This window comes from Choloepus didactylus (genome assembly GCF_015220235.1).
Source record: "Choloepus didactylus isolate mChoDid1 chromosome 25 unlocalized genomic scaffold, mChoDid1.pri SUPER_25_unloc1, whole genome shotgun sequence".
Classification (NCBI taxonomy): domain Eukaryota; kingdom Metazoa; phylum Chordata; class Mammalia; order Pilosa; family Megalonychidae; genus Choloepus; species Choloepus didactylus.
The window spans coordinates 6,219,258-6,240,629 of NW_023637606.1; the positions used below are offsets into that span (position 1 = coordinate 6,219,258).

At 36.8% G+C, this 21,372-nt stretch overlaps 1 protein-coding gene across 3 annotated transcripts in view; it reads left to right on the forward strand.

The window, feature by feature from the left end:
- ADGRE1 (adhesion G protein-coupled receptor E1) overlaps positions 1 to 21,092 on the forward strand; it is a 117,911-nt gene extending 96,819 nt beyond the window's left edge. For 2 of the 3 annotated variants that reach the window (XM_037823820.1, XM_037823823.1), the window contains 2 exons: positions 11,731 to 11,835; positions 18,132 to 21,092. In XM_037823820.1, coding sequence (XP_037679748.1) covers positions 11,731 to 11,835; positions 18,132 to 18,366 — 340 coding nt within the window. In that variant the 3' untranslated portion in view covers positions 18,367 to 21,092. Of the gene's footprint in view, positions 1 to 11,446; positions 11,616 to 11,730; positions 11,836 to 18,131 lie in introns of all 3 variants that reach the window. The other variant, XM_037823822.1, reaches the window with a different exon arrangement.
- Positions 21,093 to 21,372: the final 280 nt, after the last annotated feature.

The following is a 21,372-nucleotide window of genomic DNA, read 5'->3' on the forward strand; positions in this document are numbered from 1 at the left end:
TTGAAGATGTTTCCCTACATTATCTTCTAGGAGTTTTATGGTACTGTCTCTTATATTGAGGTCTTTAATCCATTTTGAGTTAATTTTTGTGTAGAGAGTGAGGTAGGGGTCCTCTTTCATTCTTTTGGATATGGATATCCAGCTCTCCCAGCCCCATTTGTTGAATAGACTGCTATGTCCCAGTTCAGTGGTTTTGGGGGCCTTTTCAAAGGTCAATCCACCATAGATCTGGGGGTCTATCTCCAAATTCTCAATTTGATTCCATTGATCAATATGTCTACCTTTTTGCCAGTACCATGCTGTTTTGACTAGTGTGGCTTTATAATAATTTTCAAAGTCAGTGAGTTTAAGTCCTCCCACTTCATTTTTCTTTTTTGGAATGTTTTTAGCAATTTGAGGCATCTTCCACTTCCAAGTAAATTTGATAGCTAGCTTTCCCAATTCTGTAAGGAATTGCATTGAATCTGTAGATGAGTTTGGATAGAATTGACATCTTGATAACATTTAGCCTTCCTATCTATGAACAAGGAATATTTTTCCATCTTTTTAGATCCCCTTCTATTTCTCTTAGTAAAGTTATGTAGTCTTCTATATATAGGTCTTTCACATCCTTAGTTCAGTTTATTCCTAGGTATTTGATTTTTTAGTTGCTATTGAGAATGGTACCTTTTTCTTGAGTGTCTCTTCAGTTAGGTCATTTCTAGTGTATAGGAACATGACTAACTTATGTGCATTAATCTTGTATCCTGCTACTTTGCTAAATTTTTTTATTAGCTCAAGTAGCTGTGTCATTGATTTTTCAGGGGTTTCCAGATATAAGATCATATTGTTTGTAAATAATGACAGTTTTTCTTCTTCCTTTCGAATTTGGATGCCTTTTATCTCTTTGTCTTGCTGGATTACTCTGGCTAGCACTTCTAACACAATGTTGAATAGTAGTGGAGACAGTGGGCATCCTTGTCTCATACCTGATCTTAGCAGGAAGGCTTTTTCAGTCTCTCACCATTAAGTACTATGCTGGCTATGAGTTTTTCTTATATGCCCCTTATCATATTGAGGAAGTTTCCTTCAATTCCTACATTTTGAAGTGTTTTTTTCTTTTAATCAGAAAAGGATGCTTGATTTTGTTGAATGCTTTTTCAGCATCTGTTGAGATGATCATTTGATTTTTCCTTTTTGATTTGTTATTGTGTTGTATTTCATTGATTGATTTTCTTATGTTGGACCATCCTTACATGACTGGGATGAACCCCACTTCATCATAGTGTATGATTTTTTTAATGTGTCTTGAATTTGCAAGTATTTTTAATGTGTTTTCAATTTGCAAGTATTTTCTTGAGAATTTTTGCATCTATATTCATGAGGGAGATAAACCTGTAGTTTTCCTTTCTTGTAGCATCTTTACCTGGTTTTGATATTAAAGTGATGTTAACTTCATAAAATAAGTTAGGTAGTGTTCTAATTTTCTTCATTGTTTTGAAAGAGTTTAAGTATGATTGGTGTCAGTTCTTTTTGGAAAGTTTGGTAGAATTCCCCTGTGAAGCCATCTGGCCCTGGGCGTTTATTTGTGGGAAGCTTTTCAATGACTGATTGGATCTCTTTGCTTATGATTGGCTGGTTGAGGTCTTCTGTTTCTTCTCTTGTCAGTTAGGTTGTTCATATGTTTCCAGGAAATTGTCAATTTCGTCTATATTATCTAGTTTGCTGGCATACTGCTGTTCATAGTATCCTCTTATAATTTTTAAAATTTCTTCAGGGTCTGCAGTAATGTCACCTCTCTTATTTTGTCAATCTAGCTAGGGGCTTGTCAATCTTGATCTTCTCAAACAACCAACTTTTGGTTTTATTTATTCTATTGTTTTTTTTGTTCTATGTCATTTATTTCTGCTTTAATCCTTGCTATTTTTTTGTTCTATTTGGTTTATGATTAGTTTGCTGTTCATTTTCTAGCTTCTTCAGTTTTTCCATTAGTTCTTTGATTTTAGCTCTTTCTTCCTTTTTAATATATGCATTCAGAGCAATAAATTTCCCCCTCAATACCACCTTTGTTGCATCCCATAAGTGTCAATATGCTGTGTTCTCATTTTCATTCATCTGTCTATATTTAGAAATTTCTCTTGCTATTTCTTCTTTAACCCACTGATTGTTTAGGAGTGTGTTGTTTGAACTCCAGATATTTGTGAGTTTTCTAAGTCTCTGATGATTATTGACTTCTAATTGTATTCCATTGTGAGCAAAGTATGAGCTTTGAATAATTTCAGTCTTTTTAAGTTTATTGAGGCTTGTTTTATGGTCCAGCATAAGATCTATTCTGGAGAAAGTTCTGTGAGCACTAGAGAAGAATGTGTATCCTGGTGATTTGGGATGGAATGTTCTATATATATCTGTTAATTCAAATTCATTTATCAGATGGTTTAGGTTTTCAATTTGTTTATTGGTCCTCTGTCTGGTTGATCAATCTATAGGAGGGAATGTTGTATTGCAGTCTCCCACAATTTTTGTGGAAACATCTGTTGCTTCCTTCAGTTTTGCCAATATATGTCTCATGTACTTTGGGTCACCTTGATTGGGTGTGTAGATACTTACGATTGTAATTTCTTCTTGTTTAATTGTCCATTTTATTAGTATACAGTGACCTTCTTTGTCTCTTGTAACATCCTTGAATTTAAAGTCTATTTTATCTGAGATTAATATTGCTACTCCTGCTTTCTTTTGGCTGCAGCTTGCATGGGGTATTTTTTTCCCATTCTTTCACTTTCAATTTCTTTGTTTCTCTGGGTCTAAGATGAGTCTCTTGTAAGGAACATATTGATGGTTCATATTTTTTAATCCATTTTGCCAATATATATCTTTTAATTTGGGAGTTTAGTCCATTCACATTCAATGTTATTACTGTGAAGGGGTTTCTTGAATCAGCCATCCTATCCTTTGTGTGTCTGAGTATTTCCCCCTCTTTATTTCCTTTAATGTACCCCTACTAAATCTCTTTAGTTTTGAACCCTTCTCCATACTTGTCTCCCCTTTCTTTGTTTCTTTGCCAGTAGGGCTCCTTTTAGTATCTCTTGTAGGGCAGGTCTCTTGTTAGCAAATTCTCTCAGCATTTGTTTGTCTGTGAAGATTTTAAGCTCTCCCTCAAATTTGAAGGAGAACACTGTGGATAAAGAATTCTTGGTTGGCAATTTTCCTCTTTAGAATTTTAGATATGTCATACCATTGCCTTGTTGCCTCCCTGGTGGCCACTGAGTAGTCACTGCTTAGTCTTTTGTTGTTTCCCTTGTATTGTGGTGAATTGCTTCTCTCTTGCTGTTTTCAGAACTTATGCCTTCTCTTCAGCATTTGACAATCTGATCAGAATATATCTTGAAGTGGGTTTATTAGGATTGACTCTGTAGTTCATTAGGCATCTATGATTTGCATATTTATGTTGCTTAGAAGGGCTGGAAGTTTTCCCCAACAAGTTCTTTGAATACCTTTTCCTTTACCCTTCTCTTCCCCTTCTGGAACACCAATGATTCTTATATTTGTGTGCTACATGTTGTCCATCATACCCCTGAGTTTCATTTTGAATTTTTTTTCTCATTCTTTCTTTCTCCAGTTTGCTTATTCTTTCCTCACCTTCCTCTAATTAGTACTGTGTGTATCCAGATTCTTTTAAATTTGATCAACATTTTCTTTTATTTCTATAAAATCATCTACTTTTTTATTTACTCTTGCAAATTCTTCTTTATGCTCTTCTAGGGTCTTCTTCATGTCCTTTATATCCTGTGCCATGATCTCATTTTTTATGGTTACTTCTTTGATTAATTGCTCCAAGTATTGTGTCTCCTCTGATTTTTTGATTTGGGTGTTTGGGTTTGGGTTATCCATCTCTTCTGGTTTCTTCATATGCTTTAGAATTTTCTGTTGTTTTTGGCCTCTTGGCATTTGCTTATCTTGATAGGGTTCTTTTATGGTATGCAGGCTTATTTGAACAAGTATTTATAATTTTTCAGAGCTACAGCTTGGTGGAGTGCACTTTCCCTAAGTTACCAGCAGACGGCGCCCCAAGCCACCTCTTACCCCCATCCAGTTCTCCCCAACTTCATCTATGCAGCAAGTGGGGTCTGAATCTTGTGGGGCTCCAATCAGTGCATCAAATTTCTGTGTGCAGTTGGTGCTGCCAGACCTGAAGGTGGGGGATGTGCTGTGTGCAGTTAGGGAGGGAAGATGGCTTCAAAACTCAAATCTCCCAGCCATTCCTGGAGACTTAAAGCTGTTGCAGGTGCCTACCATTTGGCTCAGACTCCCCCAGTCCCTCTGCTGTGGGCCACCAGTCCCTGGGATTGGTGTAGGGATTTCTGTGTGGGACCCACCTCCAAGCCATACTTTCCATTGGCCTCTGCAGAGGGAAGACTGCACAATGTCACAGGAGAGCAGAATCCACAAGCATAGCTCAGGGTGCACAGGGGCATTCCCAGCCTGCAAAAAAGCTGACTGTACAGGTCATGGTAATTTCCCCTTCCTGCAGACCTCTTCCTTCCCAGCTCTGGGACAGTTAGCTGTGGGTGTGTGAATGGCTATCATCCACACCAGATACTGAGGTGGTTGCCCAGAGCATGGAAAGCACTCCCCACGGTGCTTGATTGCACAGCTCTTGCTGCTGGATCTGCAGCCACTTTTAGGGATTTTTAAACTAACCCGCCTCCAAACTCTGACCCTAGTTTTCTCCCACTGCAGTGTGGCTGCCATTTCCCCAGCAGCCTCACTCACTCATTTCCAAATGTAGACTCTCAGTTTCACCTAGTGCACAGTTACTGTGGATGTAGCAGACCTTGTCCAGCTGGTACAATCCTGGAACTGGTATTCTGGAGCACTGTCTGTCTTTTGTCTAGTGTTATTCACAGAGAAGTATTTTTCTTTGTGTCTCCTAATCCATATCTTGGATCCCTTTTTTTTCATCCCTCCAGCAAGCCTGCCTCATGCCTGACAGCCAGTTTGGAGTACTGTCAGTACTGTCTCTTATATGGAGGTGTTTGATCCACTTTGAGTTAATTTTTGGGTAGAGTGAGAGGAAGGGGTCCTCTTTTTTTCTTTTGGATATGGATATCCAGTTCTCCCAACCCCATTTATTGAAGAGACTGTTCTGTCCCTGATCAGTGGATTTGGGGACCTTATCAGAAATCAGTCAACCATAGATCTGGGGGTCTATTTCTGAATTCTTAATTTGAATCCATTGATCAATATGTCTATCTTTGTGCCAATCCCATGCTCTTTTGACTACTGTGTCTTTATAGTAGGCTTCGAAGACAGGAAGTGTAAGCCCTCCCTCTTTGTTTTTCTATTTTAGAATGCTTTTGGCAGTTCTAAGCCCCTTTCCCTTTGAAATAAATTTGATAACTGGCTTTTCCAAGTCTGCAAAGTGGGTTGTTGGAATTTTCATTGGAATTGCATTGAATCTGTAGATGAGTTTGGGGGGTAGAATTGACATCTTAATGACATGTAACCTTCCTATCTGTGCCAGTTTGAATGTATTATGTCCGAAAAAATGCCATTATCTTTGATGCAATCTTGTGTGGGCAGACTTATTCGTGTTGATTAGATTGGAATTTTTTTAGTGTTTCCATGGAGATGTGACTCAATCAACTGTGAGTGAAATGTTTGATTAGATAATTTCTATGGCGGTGTTAGCCTACCCATTCAGGGTGGGTATTAATTGGATAACTGGAGTCCTATTAAGGAGTTCACAGACAAGGACCTCAGAGCAACTGAGAGTGACATTTTGAAGACAAGCCACAGCTAAGAGAGGACAAAACTCCCCAAAAGCAATATTTTAGAGAATGCCATTTTGAAATGCAACCTGGGAGCAAGCAGATGCCAGCCATATGCCTTCCCAGCTAACAGAGGTTTTCCTGATGCCAATGGCCTTTCTCCAGTGAAGGTATCCTTTGTTGATGCCTTACCTTGGACACTTTATGGACTTAAGACTGTAACTTTGTAATCAAATAAACCCCCTTTATAAAAGCCAATCCATTTCTTGTATTTTGCTTAATGGCAGCATTAGCAAACTGGAACACTATCCATGAACATGAAATATCTTTCCATCTCTTTAGGTCCCCTTCTATTTCTTTTAGTAAAGTTAAGTAATTTTCTGTGTAGAGTTCTTTTACTTACTTGGTTAAATTTCTTCCTAGGTACTTGATTTTTTTTTAGTTGCTGTTGTGAATGGAATCTTCTTCTTGAGTGTCTCTCCCATGAGGTCATTTCTAGTTTATAAGAACATTACTGACTTGTGCTTTAATCTTGTATCCTGCCACCTTGTTGAATTTGTTTATTAGCTCATGTAGCTGTGTCATTGATTTCTCAGGGTTTTCCAAGTATATGATCATATCATCTGCAAATAATGACAGTTTTACTTCTTCCTTTCCAATTTGGATGCCTTTTATTTCTTTGTCTTTCCAGATTGCTCTGGCTAGCACTTCTAGCACAATGTTGAATAAAAGTGGTGTCAGCGGGCATCCTTGTCTCATTCCTGATCTTAGAGGGAAGGCTTTCAGTCTCTTGCCACTGAGCACTGTGCTGGCTGTGGGTTTTTCACGTATGCCCTTCATCATATTGAGGAAGTTTCCTTCAATCCTACCTTTGGAAGTGTTTTTATAAAAAAAAAAAAAGATGCTGGATTTTGTCGAATGCTTTTTCAGCATCTACTGAGATGATCATTTGATTTTTCCCTTTTGATTTGTTATTGTGTTGTATTACATTGATTGATATTCTTATGTGGAACCATCCTTACATGACTGGGATGATCCCCACTTCGTCTTGGTGTATGACTTTTTAAATGTGTCTTTGGATTCGATTTGAAAGCATTTTGTTGATAATTTTTGTGTCCATATTCATAAGGGAGATTGGCCTGTAATTTTCCTTTCTTGTAGCATCTTTGCCTGGTTTGGTATTAGAGTGATGTTAGCTTCATAGAATGAGTTAGGTAGTGCTCCACTTTCTTCAGTGTTTTGAAAGAGTTTAAGATTGGTGTCAGTTCCTGTTGGAAAGTTTGGTAGAATTCCCCTGTGAAGCCATCTGGCCCTGGGCATTTATTTGTGGGAAGCTTTTTGATAACTGACTAGATCTCTTTGCCTGTGATTGGCTGGTTGAGGTCTTCTGTTTCTTCTCTGGTCAGTCTAGATTGTTCATGTGTTTCCAGGAAATTGTCCATTTCCTCTACATTATCTAGATTGTTGGCATGCAGTTCTTCATAGTATCCTCATATTTTTTAAAATTTCTCTGGGATCCACAGTCATATCCCCTTTCTCATTTATTATTTTGTTGATTTGGGTCTTCTCTCTTTTTGATTTTGTCAAAGAAGCTAACTGCTTCTCCATCTTGTTGATCTTCTCAAAGAACCAACTTTGGGTTTTATTTATTTTATTTATTTTTGTTCTCTATGTCATTTATTTCTGCTTAATCCTTGTTATTTCTTTTTTCTGCTTGGTTTATGATTAATTTGCTTTCACTTTTTAGCTTCTTCAGTTGTTCCATTAGTTCTTTGGTTTTAGCATTTTATTCCTTTTTAATGTATGCATTTAGAGCCATAAATTTCCCCCTCAATACTGCCTTTGCTGCATCCCATAAGTTTTGTTATGTTGTTTTCTCATTTTCATTCATCTCTAGATATTTAGCAATTTCTCTTGCAATTTCTTCTTTGACATGCTTATTGTTAGGAATGTGCTGTTTAACCTCCAGATATTTGTGAATGTTCTAGATCTTTGATGGTTATTCACTTTTGTTGCATTCAGTTGTGGTCAGATTATGTTCTTTGAGTAATTTAAATCTTAAATTTATTGAGGCTTGTTTTATGCCCCAGCATATGATCTATCCTGGAGAATGTTCCAGGAGCACTAGAGAAGAAGGTATATCCTGGTAATTTGGGATGTAATGCTCTCTATATATCTATTAAGACTAATTGATTTATCACATTGTTTAGGTTTTCAATTTCCTTATTGGTCCTCTGTCTGGTTGATCTATCTGTAGGAGAGAGTGGTATACTGAATTCTCCCATGATTATTGTGGAAACATCTATTGCTTCCTTCAATTTTCCCAGTATTTGTTTCATTTACTTTGTAGCACCTTGATTGGGTGCATAAACATTTATGATTGTTATTTCTTCTTGTTGAATTGTCCATTTTATTAGTATATAGTGTCCTTCTTTGTCTCTTATGACATTCTTGCGTTTAACGTTTATTTTTATCTAAGATTAATATTGCTGCCCCAAGTTTCGTTTGGCTGAAGCTTGTATGGAATAGATATTTTCATCCCTTCAGTTTTAATCTCTTTTTGTCACTGGACTAAGATGAATCTTTTGTAAACAGCATATTGATGGTTCTTATTTTTTAACCCATTCTGCCAATCTATAATTTTTAATTGGGGAGTTTAATTCACTCATATTCAGTTTTAATTCTGTCAAGGTGTTCTTTAATTAGCCATCTCATCCTTTGGTTTTTAGTTTTCAGATCTATTTTTCCTCTTTCTTCCTTTATTTTCTTTAAGTTACCCTTATTAATACTCTTTAGTTCTGTGCCTGTCTCCAGAACTCTCTCTCCTGTCTTTTTTCTCAGCCAATAAAGCTCCCTGTAGTATATTTTTAGGGCCAGTGTCTTGTTAACAAGTTCTCTCATCCTTTGTCTGTGAAAATTTTAAGCTCTCCCCCAAATTTGCAGGAGCTTTGGTGGATAAAGAATTCTTGGCTGGCAGTTTTTCTCTTTGACAATCTTAATATGTCATACCACTGCCTTCTTGCCTCCATGATGCCCACTGAGTAGTCAGTACTTAGTCTTATGTTGTTTCCCTTTATGTGTTGAATCACTTCTCTCTTGCTGCTTTTGGAACTTTCTTCTTCTCTTCAGCATTTGACAATCTGATCAGAATATGTCTTGGAGTGGGTTTATTTGGATTTATTCTATTTGGAGTTCATTGGGTATCCCTGATTTGCATATTTATGTCACTTAGAAGTGTTGGGAAGTTTTCCCGAACAATGTTTTTGAATATTAGTCCTAGCCCTTTACCCCTCTTCTTCTGGAATACTCATGATTCTTATATTTGTTCATTTCATGTTATCCATCATTTCCCTGAGATCCATTTCAAATTTGTTTATTTTTTTCACCATTCATTCTTTTGTGCTTTCACTTTCTCACTGTGTTGTTTTTATGATTATAAAAATAGTAATGTTTATTTCAAAGCAATTTAGAACCTGTATAAATTTATATCTAAAAAGTACCTAAAGACTCTATACCTAGAGATTCCCATTGCTAATATATCATTTTTTTATTAGACACATTGTGTTTTTACAGAAAAATCAGGCATAAATACAAGATTGCATGTACCATCCTTTTAGGAACACCTTGTAATGATGTGGGTATGGTACTGTTCTGGTTTCCTAATGCTGCCAGTTTGCAAAACACCAGAAATGGATTGGATTTTTAAAAGGAGGTTTATTTGGTTACAAATTTACAGTCTTAAGGCCATAAAGTGTGCAAGGCAAGGCATCAACAATAGGGTACCTTCACTGGAGAACGGCCATTGGCATCCAGAAAACCTGTTAGCTGGGAAGGCATGTGGCTGGTGTCTGCTTGCTCCCAGGTTGCATTCAAAATAGTGTTCTCCAGAATATCAGCTTTCAATGGCCATCTTCAAAATATCTCTCAGCTGCAGCTTTTCTCTAAAATGTTTTTTAGTTTCTGTCAGCTCTCTGCTTGTTTCTCCTGGGTGTTTCTGTCTAAGCATCTCTCTTAGCTTCTCTCATCTCCTGTGGGTCCTCCTTCTCCTGAGGGCAAATTCTGGATGTCATCTCTTAGCTTTTCATCTCCACACATCTTTCTGTCTGCATCTCAAAGTGTCTGGGTCTGTGTCAGCTCCAGTGATTTAATTAAGACCCACCCTGAATAGGTGGGATAACACCTTCATGAAAATTATCCAGTCAAAAGTCTTGCCCACAGTTGATTGAGTCACATCTCCATAGAAACACTCAGTCAATAGGTTCCAATCTAATCAATTCTAATATGTCTGCCCCCACAAGATTGCATCAATGAACATGGTGTCTTGGGGGACATAAAACATCCAAACCAGCACAGGTACTATTGTTACAATTGATGGTAGCACATTTTTATAATTGCTATTAACTATAGTCCATGCTTTATTTTAAGTTTCAATTTCAGTATCACTGTAGATTGATTTTCATTTTCCTGATGTCTATTATGTTGAGCATCTTCTCATGTGATTCTTGGGTATCTATATATTTTCTTTGGAGAAATGTCTATTCAATACCTTTTCCCATATTTTTTATTAGAGAAGTGGGTTTACAGAACCATCAAGCATAAAATACAGGATTCTCATACACCATCCCACCATCAACAATTTGCATTGATTTGAAGCAATTGTTACAATTGATGATAACACATTTTTATAATTGTACTATCAGTTAAAATCTACAGTTTAACTTAGGTTTTACATTTGTGTAATGTAGCTCCATGGATTCTATTAAAAACTTTCATTCTGTTACTATATATGCAATCTGACCTTTCCCCTTTTATTAACATAATCATATTAAGATATATATCTCCATGGTGTTAATTGCATTCACAATGTTGTGTTACCATCACCAGTATCCATTACCAAAACGTTTCCATCATTTCAAACAGTAGCCCTGTATATTTTAAGCCTCAACTTCTCATTCCTTATCCTAGCACCATCCCCCAGTAACCCATATTCTATTCTGAGACACTGTGAGTTTGCTTATTCTAATTGCTTCCAATCAGTGAGATCATACAATATTTGTCCTTTTGAGTCTTGCTGATTTCACACAACATGATGCCCTCAGGATTTTTCCATATTATCGCATATATTAGGACTTCATTCCTTTTTATGACTGAATAATATCACATTGTGTGAACACACCACATTTTGTTTATCCATTCATTGATTGGGCAATTGGATTGCTTCCAATTCAATTTTTGAAAATTGTAAATAATACCACTATGCATATTGGTGTGCAAATATATGCTTGCATCCCTACTTTCAATTCTTCTGGGTATATACCTAGTAGCAGGGTTTCTAAGTCATACAGTAATTCTATACTTAGATTTCTGAGGAATCACCAAATTGTCTTCCATCGTGGCTGCACAATTTTACACTCCCACCAATGAGTGAGTGTCCCTATTTCTCCACATCCTCTCCAACACTTATTTCACACTTTTTAACAACTGAAGCCTTTGCCTCCTTTTTAATTGGGATGTCTTTTTGTTAATGACCAACAAAAATGCCTGCAGGATTTGACTTCTTGCACCTGCTTTTGGAGACTCTATCTTGAGTTCATCCTCACCCAGGAGGGGCTCACATGGGAGCAGCCTCACATAATACCTGGGAGGGTGGCCCACCAGGAGAACCCAGAATCTCATCCTTTGCAAATCTTCTTCTGCAGGTTATTGACTTTCAAAGCCTTTGCCCAGCTCTTCATCTTGGGTTGCTCTTGGGTGTTGGGCCTTTTCCAGATTGGAGTCATGGCCAGCGTCATGGCCTACCTGTTCACCATCATCAACAGCCTACAGGGGGCCTTCATCTTCCTCATTCATTGCCTGCTTAACCACCAGGTGTGTGGTCAGCTCTCCTGCCTCCCCATCCCCTCTTCCATGGGACATTCTGTGCAGGGCTCACTTCCTGAATCTGGTTGTGATTTGTCTCAGTGTAATACATCTCCACCTCCAGGTTCGTGAAGAATACAGAAGGTGTTTCACCAGGAAGACCAAGCCCAGCTCTCAGTTCCAGACCTCAGGGGTCTTACTGTCATCCCTGCCCTCCACATCCAAAACGGTAAGACACTGTGTGTTCACCCAGGTGCCTTAGTGGGAGCTGAGACATCCACATTTGTTATCACACTAAATGAAGCGTGGGGATTAGGAGTGGGGGCCTGGGAGCCAGGCTGCCTGGGGTTAAATCCAGCTGTTCCCCTTAATTGCTGTGGAACCTCATGTAAGTTACTTAACCAGATACTCATACAGATATTTAAAAAAGACACATATTAAAATTTATACTTTACTGCTTACTCAATGAGAGGAACAAGGCAGATACTATAACTGTCTTAAAAGGTGATCTGGAGAACAGATCTATCATGCATATCTATCTATCTATCTATCTATCTATCTATCTTATCACCATTCTAATCTATTTATATCATCATCTATTGAATCTATTTATCTATCAGCTACCTATTTCATGAATGTACCTATCTATATATCTATCTGTGTATTGATCACATATCTAGTGCTCTATCTATATCTATCTAATCTATCATCTATCCAATCATCTATCTTCATCTATATAATCTATCAATCTTTCTATCTTATCTATCATCTATCTAATCCGTCTATCATTTTAGTAATCTATCATTTTACTAATCTATCTGTCAATCTGTATATCAATCAGATATATCTGCCTGTTCAATCTATCTAAATCTATATCTATCTGTATGTCTTTCTATCATCTATCTGATCTATCATGTATCTATGATTATCATCTATGTATCTATGTATCTTTATATCTATGTATGTATATACATATGTAGGTATGTATCTATCTATCATCTATGTCTATCTATCTGTCTAATCATGTATCTATTCATCTATGTATCAGTCATCTCTCCATTATATCTATGTATGTATATAATAATCTATCATCTATCTATGTCTATCTCCTTATCCATATAATATATATTCATATATGTACTATATAGAGTTTTTATACATTTTTAGTTATTGCTAAGATTTATATGTAAATCTATTTCTGTGGGTTTATATATGGAATATATATATATACACACACACATGCATTTTTATATGGGCTATGTATGAAATTTTGAAATGATTGTTCAAATGGAGGCAAAAATTTTTTTCATGGGATTATTTAACCATGCTGCCAGTTTTCTACAATTAAAGGTTTGTGAAAAAGCTCCCATAGATCAGAATCACATAAACTGGAGTGGTGTTCTCTAGACAATGCACAGTTTTCCACTGAGGCACAAATTTTTCTCTACACATGTGATCTTATTCGATTGCATGGATTAAAATGCCACCTATTAGCAAATTAGCAGATTTTAAATCTGTAGCCCTACCTCCTCCCCTGAATTCTAATCTCATAACCAATTACACAACAAATGTCTCTACTTAGATGTCTAATAGATAACTCAACTTTTTAAATACATTTTATTGTGAACTTTAACATATATACCTAACAATGATAACTTTAAAAGTACAATTTAACAAGTAGAGAACAAATTTCAAAGAATATCATGGGTCACAGTTCCACAACTTCAGCTATTTCCATTATTCTAAAACATAACATACATATAGAAAGGTGTTAAGTTTCAATGTACAGCTCAACAAGCAGTTGTATAGGTAATTTCAAAAATTGTTATGGGTTATAGTTCCACACTTTCAGTTCTTTCCTTATTATATAATATAAGGTATTACAGGAAGGTGAAGACTTTCAAAGCATAATTCAACAAGTAGCTACAGAGCAAATTTCAAAGGTTGTTGTGGGTTACAGTCACACCATGTCATTTACCTCATTCGAGCTATTCCAACACCCCAGCATCTAAAAAAAATACTTATATAAATTGTCAGTATTCATAATCCTTTGTTAAATCTTCTCTTGTCTGTTGCTATACCTTCCTCTTGTTTAATCACTTTCTTGAACTTTAGGGGTGTCTAGGCAGTGACCACCCTGACTTGTTCATATTGAAAGGGGGTATTGACAGTATGGGGAAGGGGGGCTACGTCTGATTGTTCTTCAAGAGGCTGTTGCCTCTGGGTTTTAGGACTCGTCTGGCATAGGAACACTCTGGTGGATTTAAGTTTCTGAGAGATAAAATTTAGCAAGTTAATATTTTATAGAATCTCAGATAGGGACCTAGGTATGTGGGAACTACTTTTGGTAAAGTCATGGCATACTGGATAACTCAAATTTAACATATTCAAACCTTAACTTCTGATCTCCCAAGTTCAGTGGGAGATCAATGGATGGCGCCTCCTTCTTCCCATTGCTCAGCCCGAAACCTTGAGGTCATTTTTTAAAATGCAATTTTATTGAGATATAGTCACACTCCATATAGTACATCCAAAGTATACAATCAGTGGCTTTCATTATCATCATGTAGTTGTGCATTCATCACCACAATCAATTTTAGAACATTTTCATTACTCCAAAATAAAGAAAAAAAATAAAAGTAAACTAAAAAAGAACACCCAAAACATCCATACTGCTTATCTTCCCCTATTATTTATTTACTATTTTGTCTTTATTACTCATCTGCCCATACATTGCATAAAGGGAGTGCCAGTCAAAAGGGTTTCACAATCACATGGTCTCTTGATAAAAGATATATAGTTACACAATCATCATCAAGAATCAAGGCTACTGGATTACAGTTCAACAGATTCAGGTATTCCCTTATAGCTATTCTAATACATTAGAGACTAAAAAAGAGTATCTTATAATGCACAAGAATAACCTCCAGAATGACCTCTCAACTGTATCTGAAATCTCTTAGCCACTGAAACTTTATTTTGGTTCATTTCTTTTCCCCCTTTTGGTCAAGAGGCATTCTCAATCCCTTTTTGTCAAGGCCAAGCTCATCCCTGGGAGTCATATCCCATGTAGGGGGGATGGTAGTAAGTTTATTTGCAGAGTTGACCAAGAGAGGTCACATTTGAGCAACAAAAGATGTTCTCTAGGGGTGACTCAGGCATAATTATAAGTAAGTCTAGCTTCTCCGCTGCAGGGGTAAGTTTCATAAAGGTAAGCTCCAATATTGAGAGCTTGACTTCGTATTTTTAGAGTCCCCAATGATTGCAAGAATATCAGGAATTCCCCAGATGGGAAAGTTTAATATTTCCACATTTTCCCTCCATCAATCAAGGGGACTTTGCAAATATTTTTTATTTTCTGCCTCAAATACTCTAAGATGTATTGGGTTATTATATTAACCTGTACAGAATAAAAAGATCCCATTCCTTATTCTAGGTACATTGTAATTATGTTGTTGAAATAAACTGACCATACAGGATAAATTAGTGTCCTACAGAGAATATAAATTTGTACCAAATAAACTTCTCTTGAATAACAGGTAACAGTCAGGATAGAATGACTGCTATAAGACCTTACAATCCAGGACTCTTCACAATAAGCCTTATAGAACATTCTGTATGCCTTCATTATCAATTGCCCAATCTCTGTGCATATTCTATTCCCTTGATAGCTATGCTCTTGAATTCAATTCTCAGCTTTTGCTCTTTATTGTTAGTTTATATCAGTGAGGTCTTAACAATATTTGCCTTTTTTTTTTCTGGCTTATTTCACTCAACATAATGTCTTGAGGTCATTCTCAGCTCCACTCTCCTCCTCATCCTCTGTCTCCCTTCAGTCCATCAGCAAATCCTGTTGACTGTGTCTTCAAAATTTATCCAGAATATGATCACTTCCCTTCTCCTTCATGGGAACATGCCCCATTGTCTCTTGCCAGGATTATTTTTTATTTGTTGGAAAATTTGTACGTTTACAGAACAACTATGCATAAAATACATAATTTCCATATTCTACCCTATTACTAACATCTTACATTAGTGTGGTACATTTGTTACAATTTTTATAATTGTCTTATTAACTAGTCTATGGTTTAACTTAGGGCTCACAGTAAGTGTTTTGCAGTTCCATGTATTCAAAAAATTTTATTCTAGTTCCATATATACAACTAACATTTCCCCTTTTCTCCCCATTCAGATATCTATTTCAGTGCTACCATCACTACCATCCATTACCAAAACATTTCCGTTTTTCCAGATAGAAACTCTGTACATTTTAAGCCTAACTCTCTATTCCCGATCTGTACCCTGTGCCATGGTAACCTGTATTCTAGATTAAGAATCTATGAGTTTCCTTTTTCTAATCATTTCTTTTCTGGATATTGAAATACCTTCATAAAAGCTCTCCTTACTTCCATGTTTGCCTTCTCTAACCCCACTTTTGGTCTGTTCTCCCTGAAGCCACCAGAGGGCGTATGTGAGCACCTGAGTCAGGTCTCAACCCTATTCTGCCCAAAGCCCTGCAGGGCTCCCACCTTACTGGGGTAAAAACTAAAGTCCTCCCCTTGGCAAAGCAGGCCATGCATGACTGGATCCTCTTTATCTCTCTGACATCGTCTTTTATGACCCACGGCACCTTCCACTCTGCTTCCCCCACAGTGGCCACTACTCAATTATTCAAACACACCAGCTTTGCTTTCCCTTAAAACCACTGCACTGTGTCTTCCTCTTCCGTGAATGATCTGCCTCAATGGGTCAGCTCCCTCCCCTCCATCACGCTCTTCAAGTCTCCATTCAAATCACACCTTCTTGATGGAGTTTCCACCACAACTCTCCTCCTCATCTGCCATTCCTGTGCCCTACTGCCTCCATTCATGATTTTAAAAGAAATTTATATTAATTTCCACATTTCAACATACTATAATTTACTTATTTTGTTTTTCATTTATGGTTTGCTCTCCCTGTCTGATTTTATTCACCATTGTTTTCCAAGAACCTAGAATGCATACTAGACACAAAATAGATCCTCCAGAAATACTTTTTGAGTAAACAAGGAATACATAACTCAGTTTCCTAATTTGTAATATGGGGATATGACAATTCTTACTTTGAAGTGCTGTGCCAATGATTAGATATGTGTCTTAGTCTGTCAGGGCTGCTATGACAAATACCACACAAAGGTTGACTAACACAACAGGGATTTATTGTCTTATGGTTTTGGAGGCTAGAAGTTTGCTTCTTTCCAGTGTCAATAGCATTCTGGTGCTGGCTATACACAATGCTTGGGGTTTCTTGGCTTGAATTCTTCCTGCTGCACGTGATGCTGTCCTCTCCTTTCTCTCCTGGGTTCCTGCTAACTCCTGGTTGTCCTTTTAAAGCCTCCAGTAATCTGGACTAGGACACACACTCATTTGGATGGGGCACCACTAAACCAACAATAACATCTTTAAGAAGTCTTACTTACAATGGGTGCACACCCACAGGAATGTGGATTAAGAATGTGTCTAATTTTGGGAACATAATTCAGTCTACCAAAGATGAGGTAGAGTGTAAGGTGTTTACACAACTTCTTAAGCTCTGTGAGATATTGTTTGTCCTATTTCCATCAGGAGGAAACTGAAAATCATAGACTTAATTTCAGTTGTTTCAGAATGAGCCACAGAATTCATCATACTGGAAATATTGCCTAAATGCTAGATTAAATATACTTTTGTCATCATGTTTTAAAAATAATATTTTTATTGTATTTTTAAATGGCAAAGTTACTACAGGTGTAGAAAATTTTAGGAAACAGTTGTAAGCAACAAAAAAGACAATTGAAATGATTCTTTATGCCACCACACGAGGGCATCCATTAGTTACATTTGGCTGCAATTAACTAAGATCTTATTATTAGTGGCTTAATTAAATAGGGAATTATGTTTCTTGCAAGAAAAGAAGTCCAGAGTTAGATGTTGCTGGTGTTGGTTCTATTGCTCAGTGGTGTTGTAAAGGAGCCACACTCTCCCTAGTTTTCTATCTCACCATCAACAGGCTGGCTTTTCATCATATCGTTTTCATGGTTGCAAGACAGCTGCCACAGCTCCAGACATCATACCCATGTTCAAGGCTGGAAGAAGAAGGCTGGGGCAGAAACAGCCAATTTTCCTTTCATGCCTCTCCCTTTAACAGGAACAAACAGTTTCCCAGAAACTTCTCAACAGATTTTCCTTTCAGCTAATTGACCAGAACTATGTCATATGGCCACTGATGGCAGTAGAAGAGTCTGAGGAAAAAACAAGCATTTGGCTTTCTAGCTTCAAAAGTGAGAGATATCAATGGTGAAGGAGTTGAGCTTTTGGGTTTGACAATAGTGCCTGTCAAACCAGGGATAATCACTGTTAATATTTTAATGTTTATCTTTCTAGTCTTTTTTTGTTATACATATCTACCTTTAATATATATGACCTATATTCCTATTGATATGTCCCCTGGAATCACATTGGTACTAATACTGCCACTAATGAGGAAATTCTCTTTTCTCCCTCACAGGGTTAAAGTCCATTCTTACTTTCAAACATGTGATGGATCAACATTTGCAGAAATCAGACGCCAGCAGGAGTCTGCCCTTAAATCTTCTCTTCAACATTCTGAGCAATTCAGAACATGGATGGGTGGGGTTCTCTTCCCAGAGTTTCTTGCTCTGGTGAGAAACAATGAGTTCTACCCCAGATTATTGCTTTACTGCAACTTACAATGGGTGCACACCAACAGGAATGTGGATTAAGAATGTGTCTAATTTTGGGAACATAATTCAGTCTACCAAAGATGAGGTAGAGTGTAAGGTGTTTACACAACTTCTTAAATGTAGAAATAACAGACACCAGTTCAATGGCACAAGCAAGAACATCTGGCTACCAGTTTATTTTCTCCTAAGCCAGTTGATGCATGGTTCTGGGAGTTTCCAACACCCATCATGGTTCCTGATTACAGACTAGCACTTAGTACATAATTTATCTTTCTTATGACAAGTACTTGTCTTGCTTTTTAAGTTAAAGGTCAGTAAAACTCTAATGAGGGCCCAAGGGGATCAAGAAAGCACATAGCCATTTAGGCTACCTTGGTATAAACATTTAAAATAATTGTGTTGAAAGGAGGAGCCTTTGATGGAGCAGAATTCTAGCATTTCATGGAGGTGGAAGCACTGGATGACAAGTGCTTTGTTTCCCCAGGGCCTTTAGGTTGCCAACATCTCCTTCTTGTCGTGGATCTTCTGTATTTCTTGCTAGTATTCACTGTGCTCACAAAGTTATCAGCAGCCCTCCTTACTCTTCACCCCCCGTACAATCTGGAAGACCAGGGAGGGAAGATGGAGATGAACATTTAGAAGGTGGACATCCTCATTCCCATGGATGCTCTAAAACCTCACTCTTCACAGTGTGGACAGCGGACCAACCTCATCTCTGAATCAGAACTTGCATGTTAATCACATCCCAAGGACATTCGTGGACATAAGAATGTTTGAGAGTTCTGTCATCTCAGTTGTCCCAGCTGAGGCCAATGTGAAGCTGACCTTAGTCATTTGAGTGAGTCCAGTGAAAACCAACAGACGTGCACCACAAATTCATAGACTTCAAAACAATAACATGACATCATTGTTTGAAGGCACTGAGTTTAGGGGATGACTTGTTACAAAGCTTTATTTGCTGCAGTAGCTAACAGATACATCTGGTGGATTGCCAATGATTTGCATTTTTTGCAATAATTTGGAATGTAACAGAGGATTTGGAACTTCATTTCCTCATTGCTATCAGCATCTATAACTTCCATCCTGCTTGAATAAAATCTCTGAAAATGGGTTGCACAAATCTTTATCTCCACAGTAGTGTTACATGTTGGATTAAAACACAGTTGCCTTAAGAATCCTGTATTTTGAAGATAATTGGATAAAGCTGGGACTCCACAACAGGAAATTTCCTTGCTGTAAACATCAAGTTATACTTGTTATGTTCCTTCACCTCTGTGGTCTCCTATGAATCCACTAGAGGAAGAAAATAAAAAAAAGCATGACTCTCAAATCCCATAAATATAATGTGAAATAGCTTTTTCCCTCTTATAATCCAATTAATTTATGGTACCTATAAAAATAGAGATCCATTCATTCGATAAATATTTATTAACCACTTTTGCCCCACAACACAACAATAGTAGAAAAAAATTTAAAAATGGAAAAGTAAGTGTATTAAAACTTATAACATTATTTTAAAATTAAACAAACAAGAAACTACAAATCCTGGAGAGGATGTAAAAATTAAATATTTTATTTAAACCCAAATCAGAATTTATTATAATTTTACTTCCTTAATTTTGATGGAAGAAAACACATCAATAACATGTTCATCATTAAGCCCTGGATAAAAACTAACCATTTTAAAAAACATAAAAACATGTATTTTTGGGGTGCACATTTTTTTATTTGCCTCCAGCTTCATCATGACCTTGCATAGCACTGTGGGATCTGTCTTTATTTAAAATTTGGATATTATTTATCATGGATTTTCTTACAATGATTGAGATTTTAAAAAATATTGCAACAACCCTGTATTTATCTTGATTAATTAGTTTTTTTTCAATGAAAATATGCTGGTCTTTAATAAGCAAAAGGCAATCTTAGATTTCTGCTATGTTAAAGCTAAATAAATCTACAAAAGATCTATTCAAAGATGTCAAACTACTATCCTTGTTCCCTCCTCACATAAGTAACTATCTCTTCCTCTTTCCTATAAAAATGACAGCACACTCTACACACTATTTTTCGCTGAATATGTCCTGGAGTTTACTGCAGCATGTAGAGATAGTCCTTCCTTCTGTTTACAGCTGTTTGGTACTGCTTTGTGTAGGTGTACGGTAGTTTATTCAACCAGTTCCCCATTTATGGCTATTTGGATCTAATCTGTTTGGCTATTTGGATTGTCTCTGCTTTTGCAAATAATGGCACAATGAATTTATACAATAAGAGTAACCTTCATGGAATATCATTGAAGGAGAGAGGTGCAAGCTATTTCCAACAACAAATGAGGGGAAATAGCAAAAACTTGTAGCAAATTATCTAAGGTCCTACAGATGCAGAGAGACAAAAGCTGCTCCCACTATTCTTATAATAACCTACAAAACACTATTTCACAAATTTCCATTTCTAGGCTATACAAAATGTCCATAATTTTTGGTTAAGGTAGAAATGGTCTTAGGAATCCAACTCAAGATCATCTTATTGTATATATAAGGCTGCAGAGTTATCTCCAGGACATACTCTTTTTAATGCAAATTTATTGGGATATATTCACATACCATTCAGTCATCTGAAGTGCACAATCTGTTGACCACAGTATCATCACCATAATCAATTTTGTTGTGCCTTCATTACCATAATCAATTTTTGACATTTTCATTACTCCAAAGAATAAAAATAAGAGCAAAAATAAAACAAAAGTAAAAAAGAACACCCAAAACATCTCATACCCTCCCCTCTACCAATTATTCATTTACTTTTGTTCCCGTTTTTCTACTCATTTGTCCACACACTGGATGAAAGGAGTGTGGGCCACAAGGTTTTCACAATCCATGTTTACATCATGTAAGCTATATAGTTATATGATCATCTTCAAGAATCAAGGCTACAGAATTGCAGTTTGACAGTTTTCAGGTATTTCCTTCTAGCTTTTCTAAAACACTAAAAACTAAAAAGGGATATCTATATAATGAATAAGAATAATTTCCAGAATGACCTCTTGAC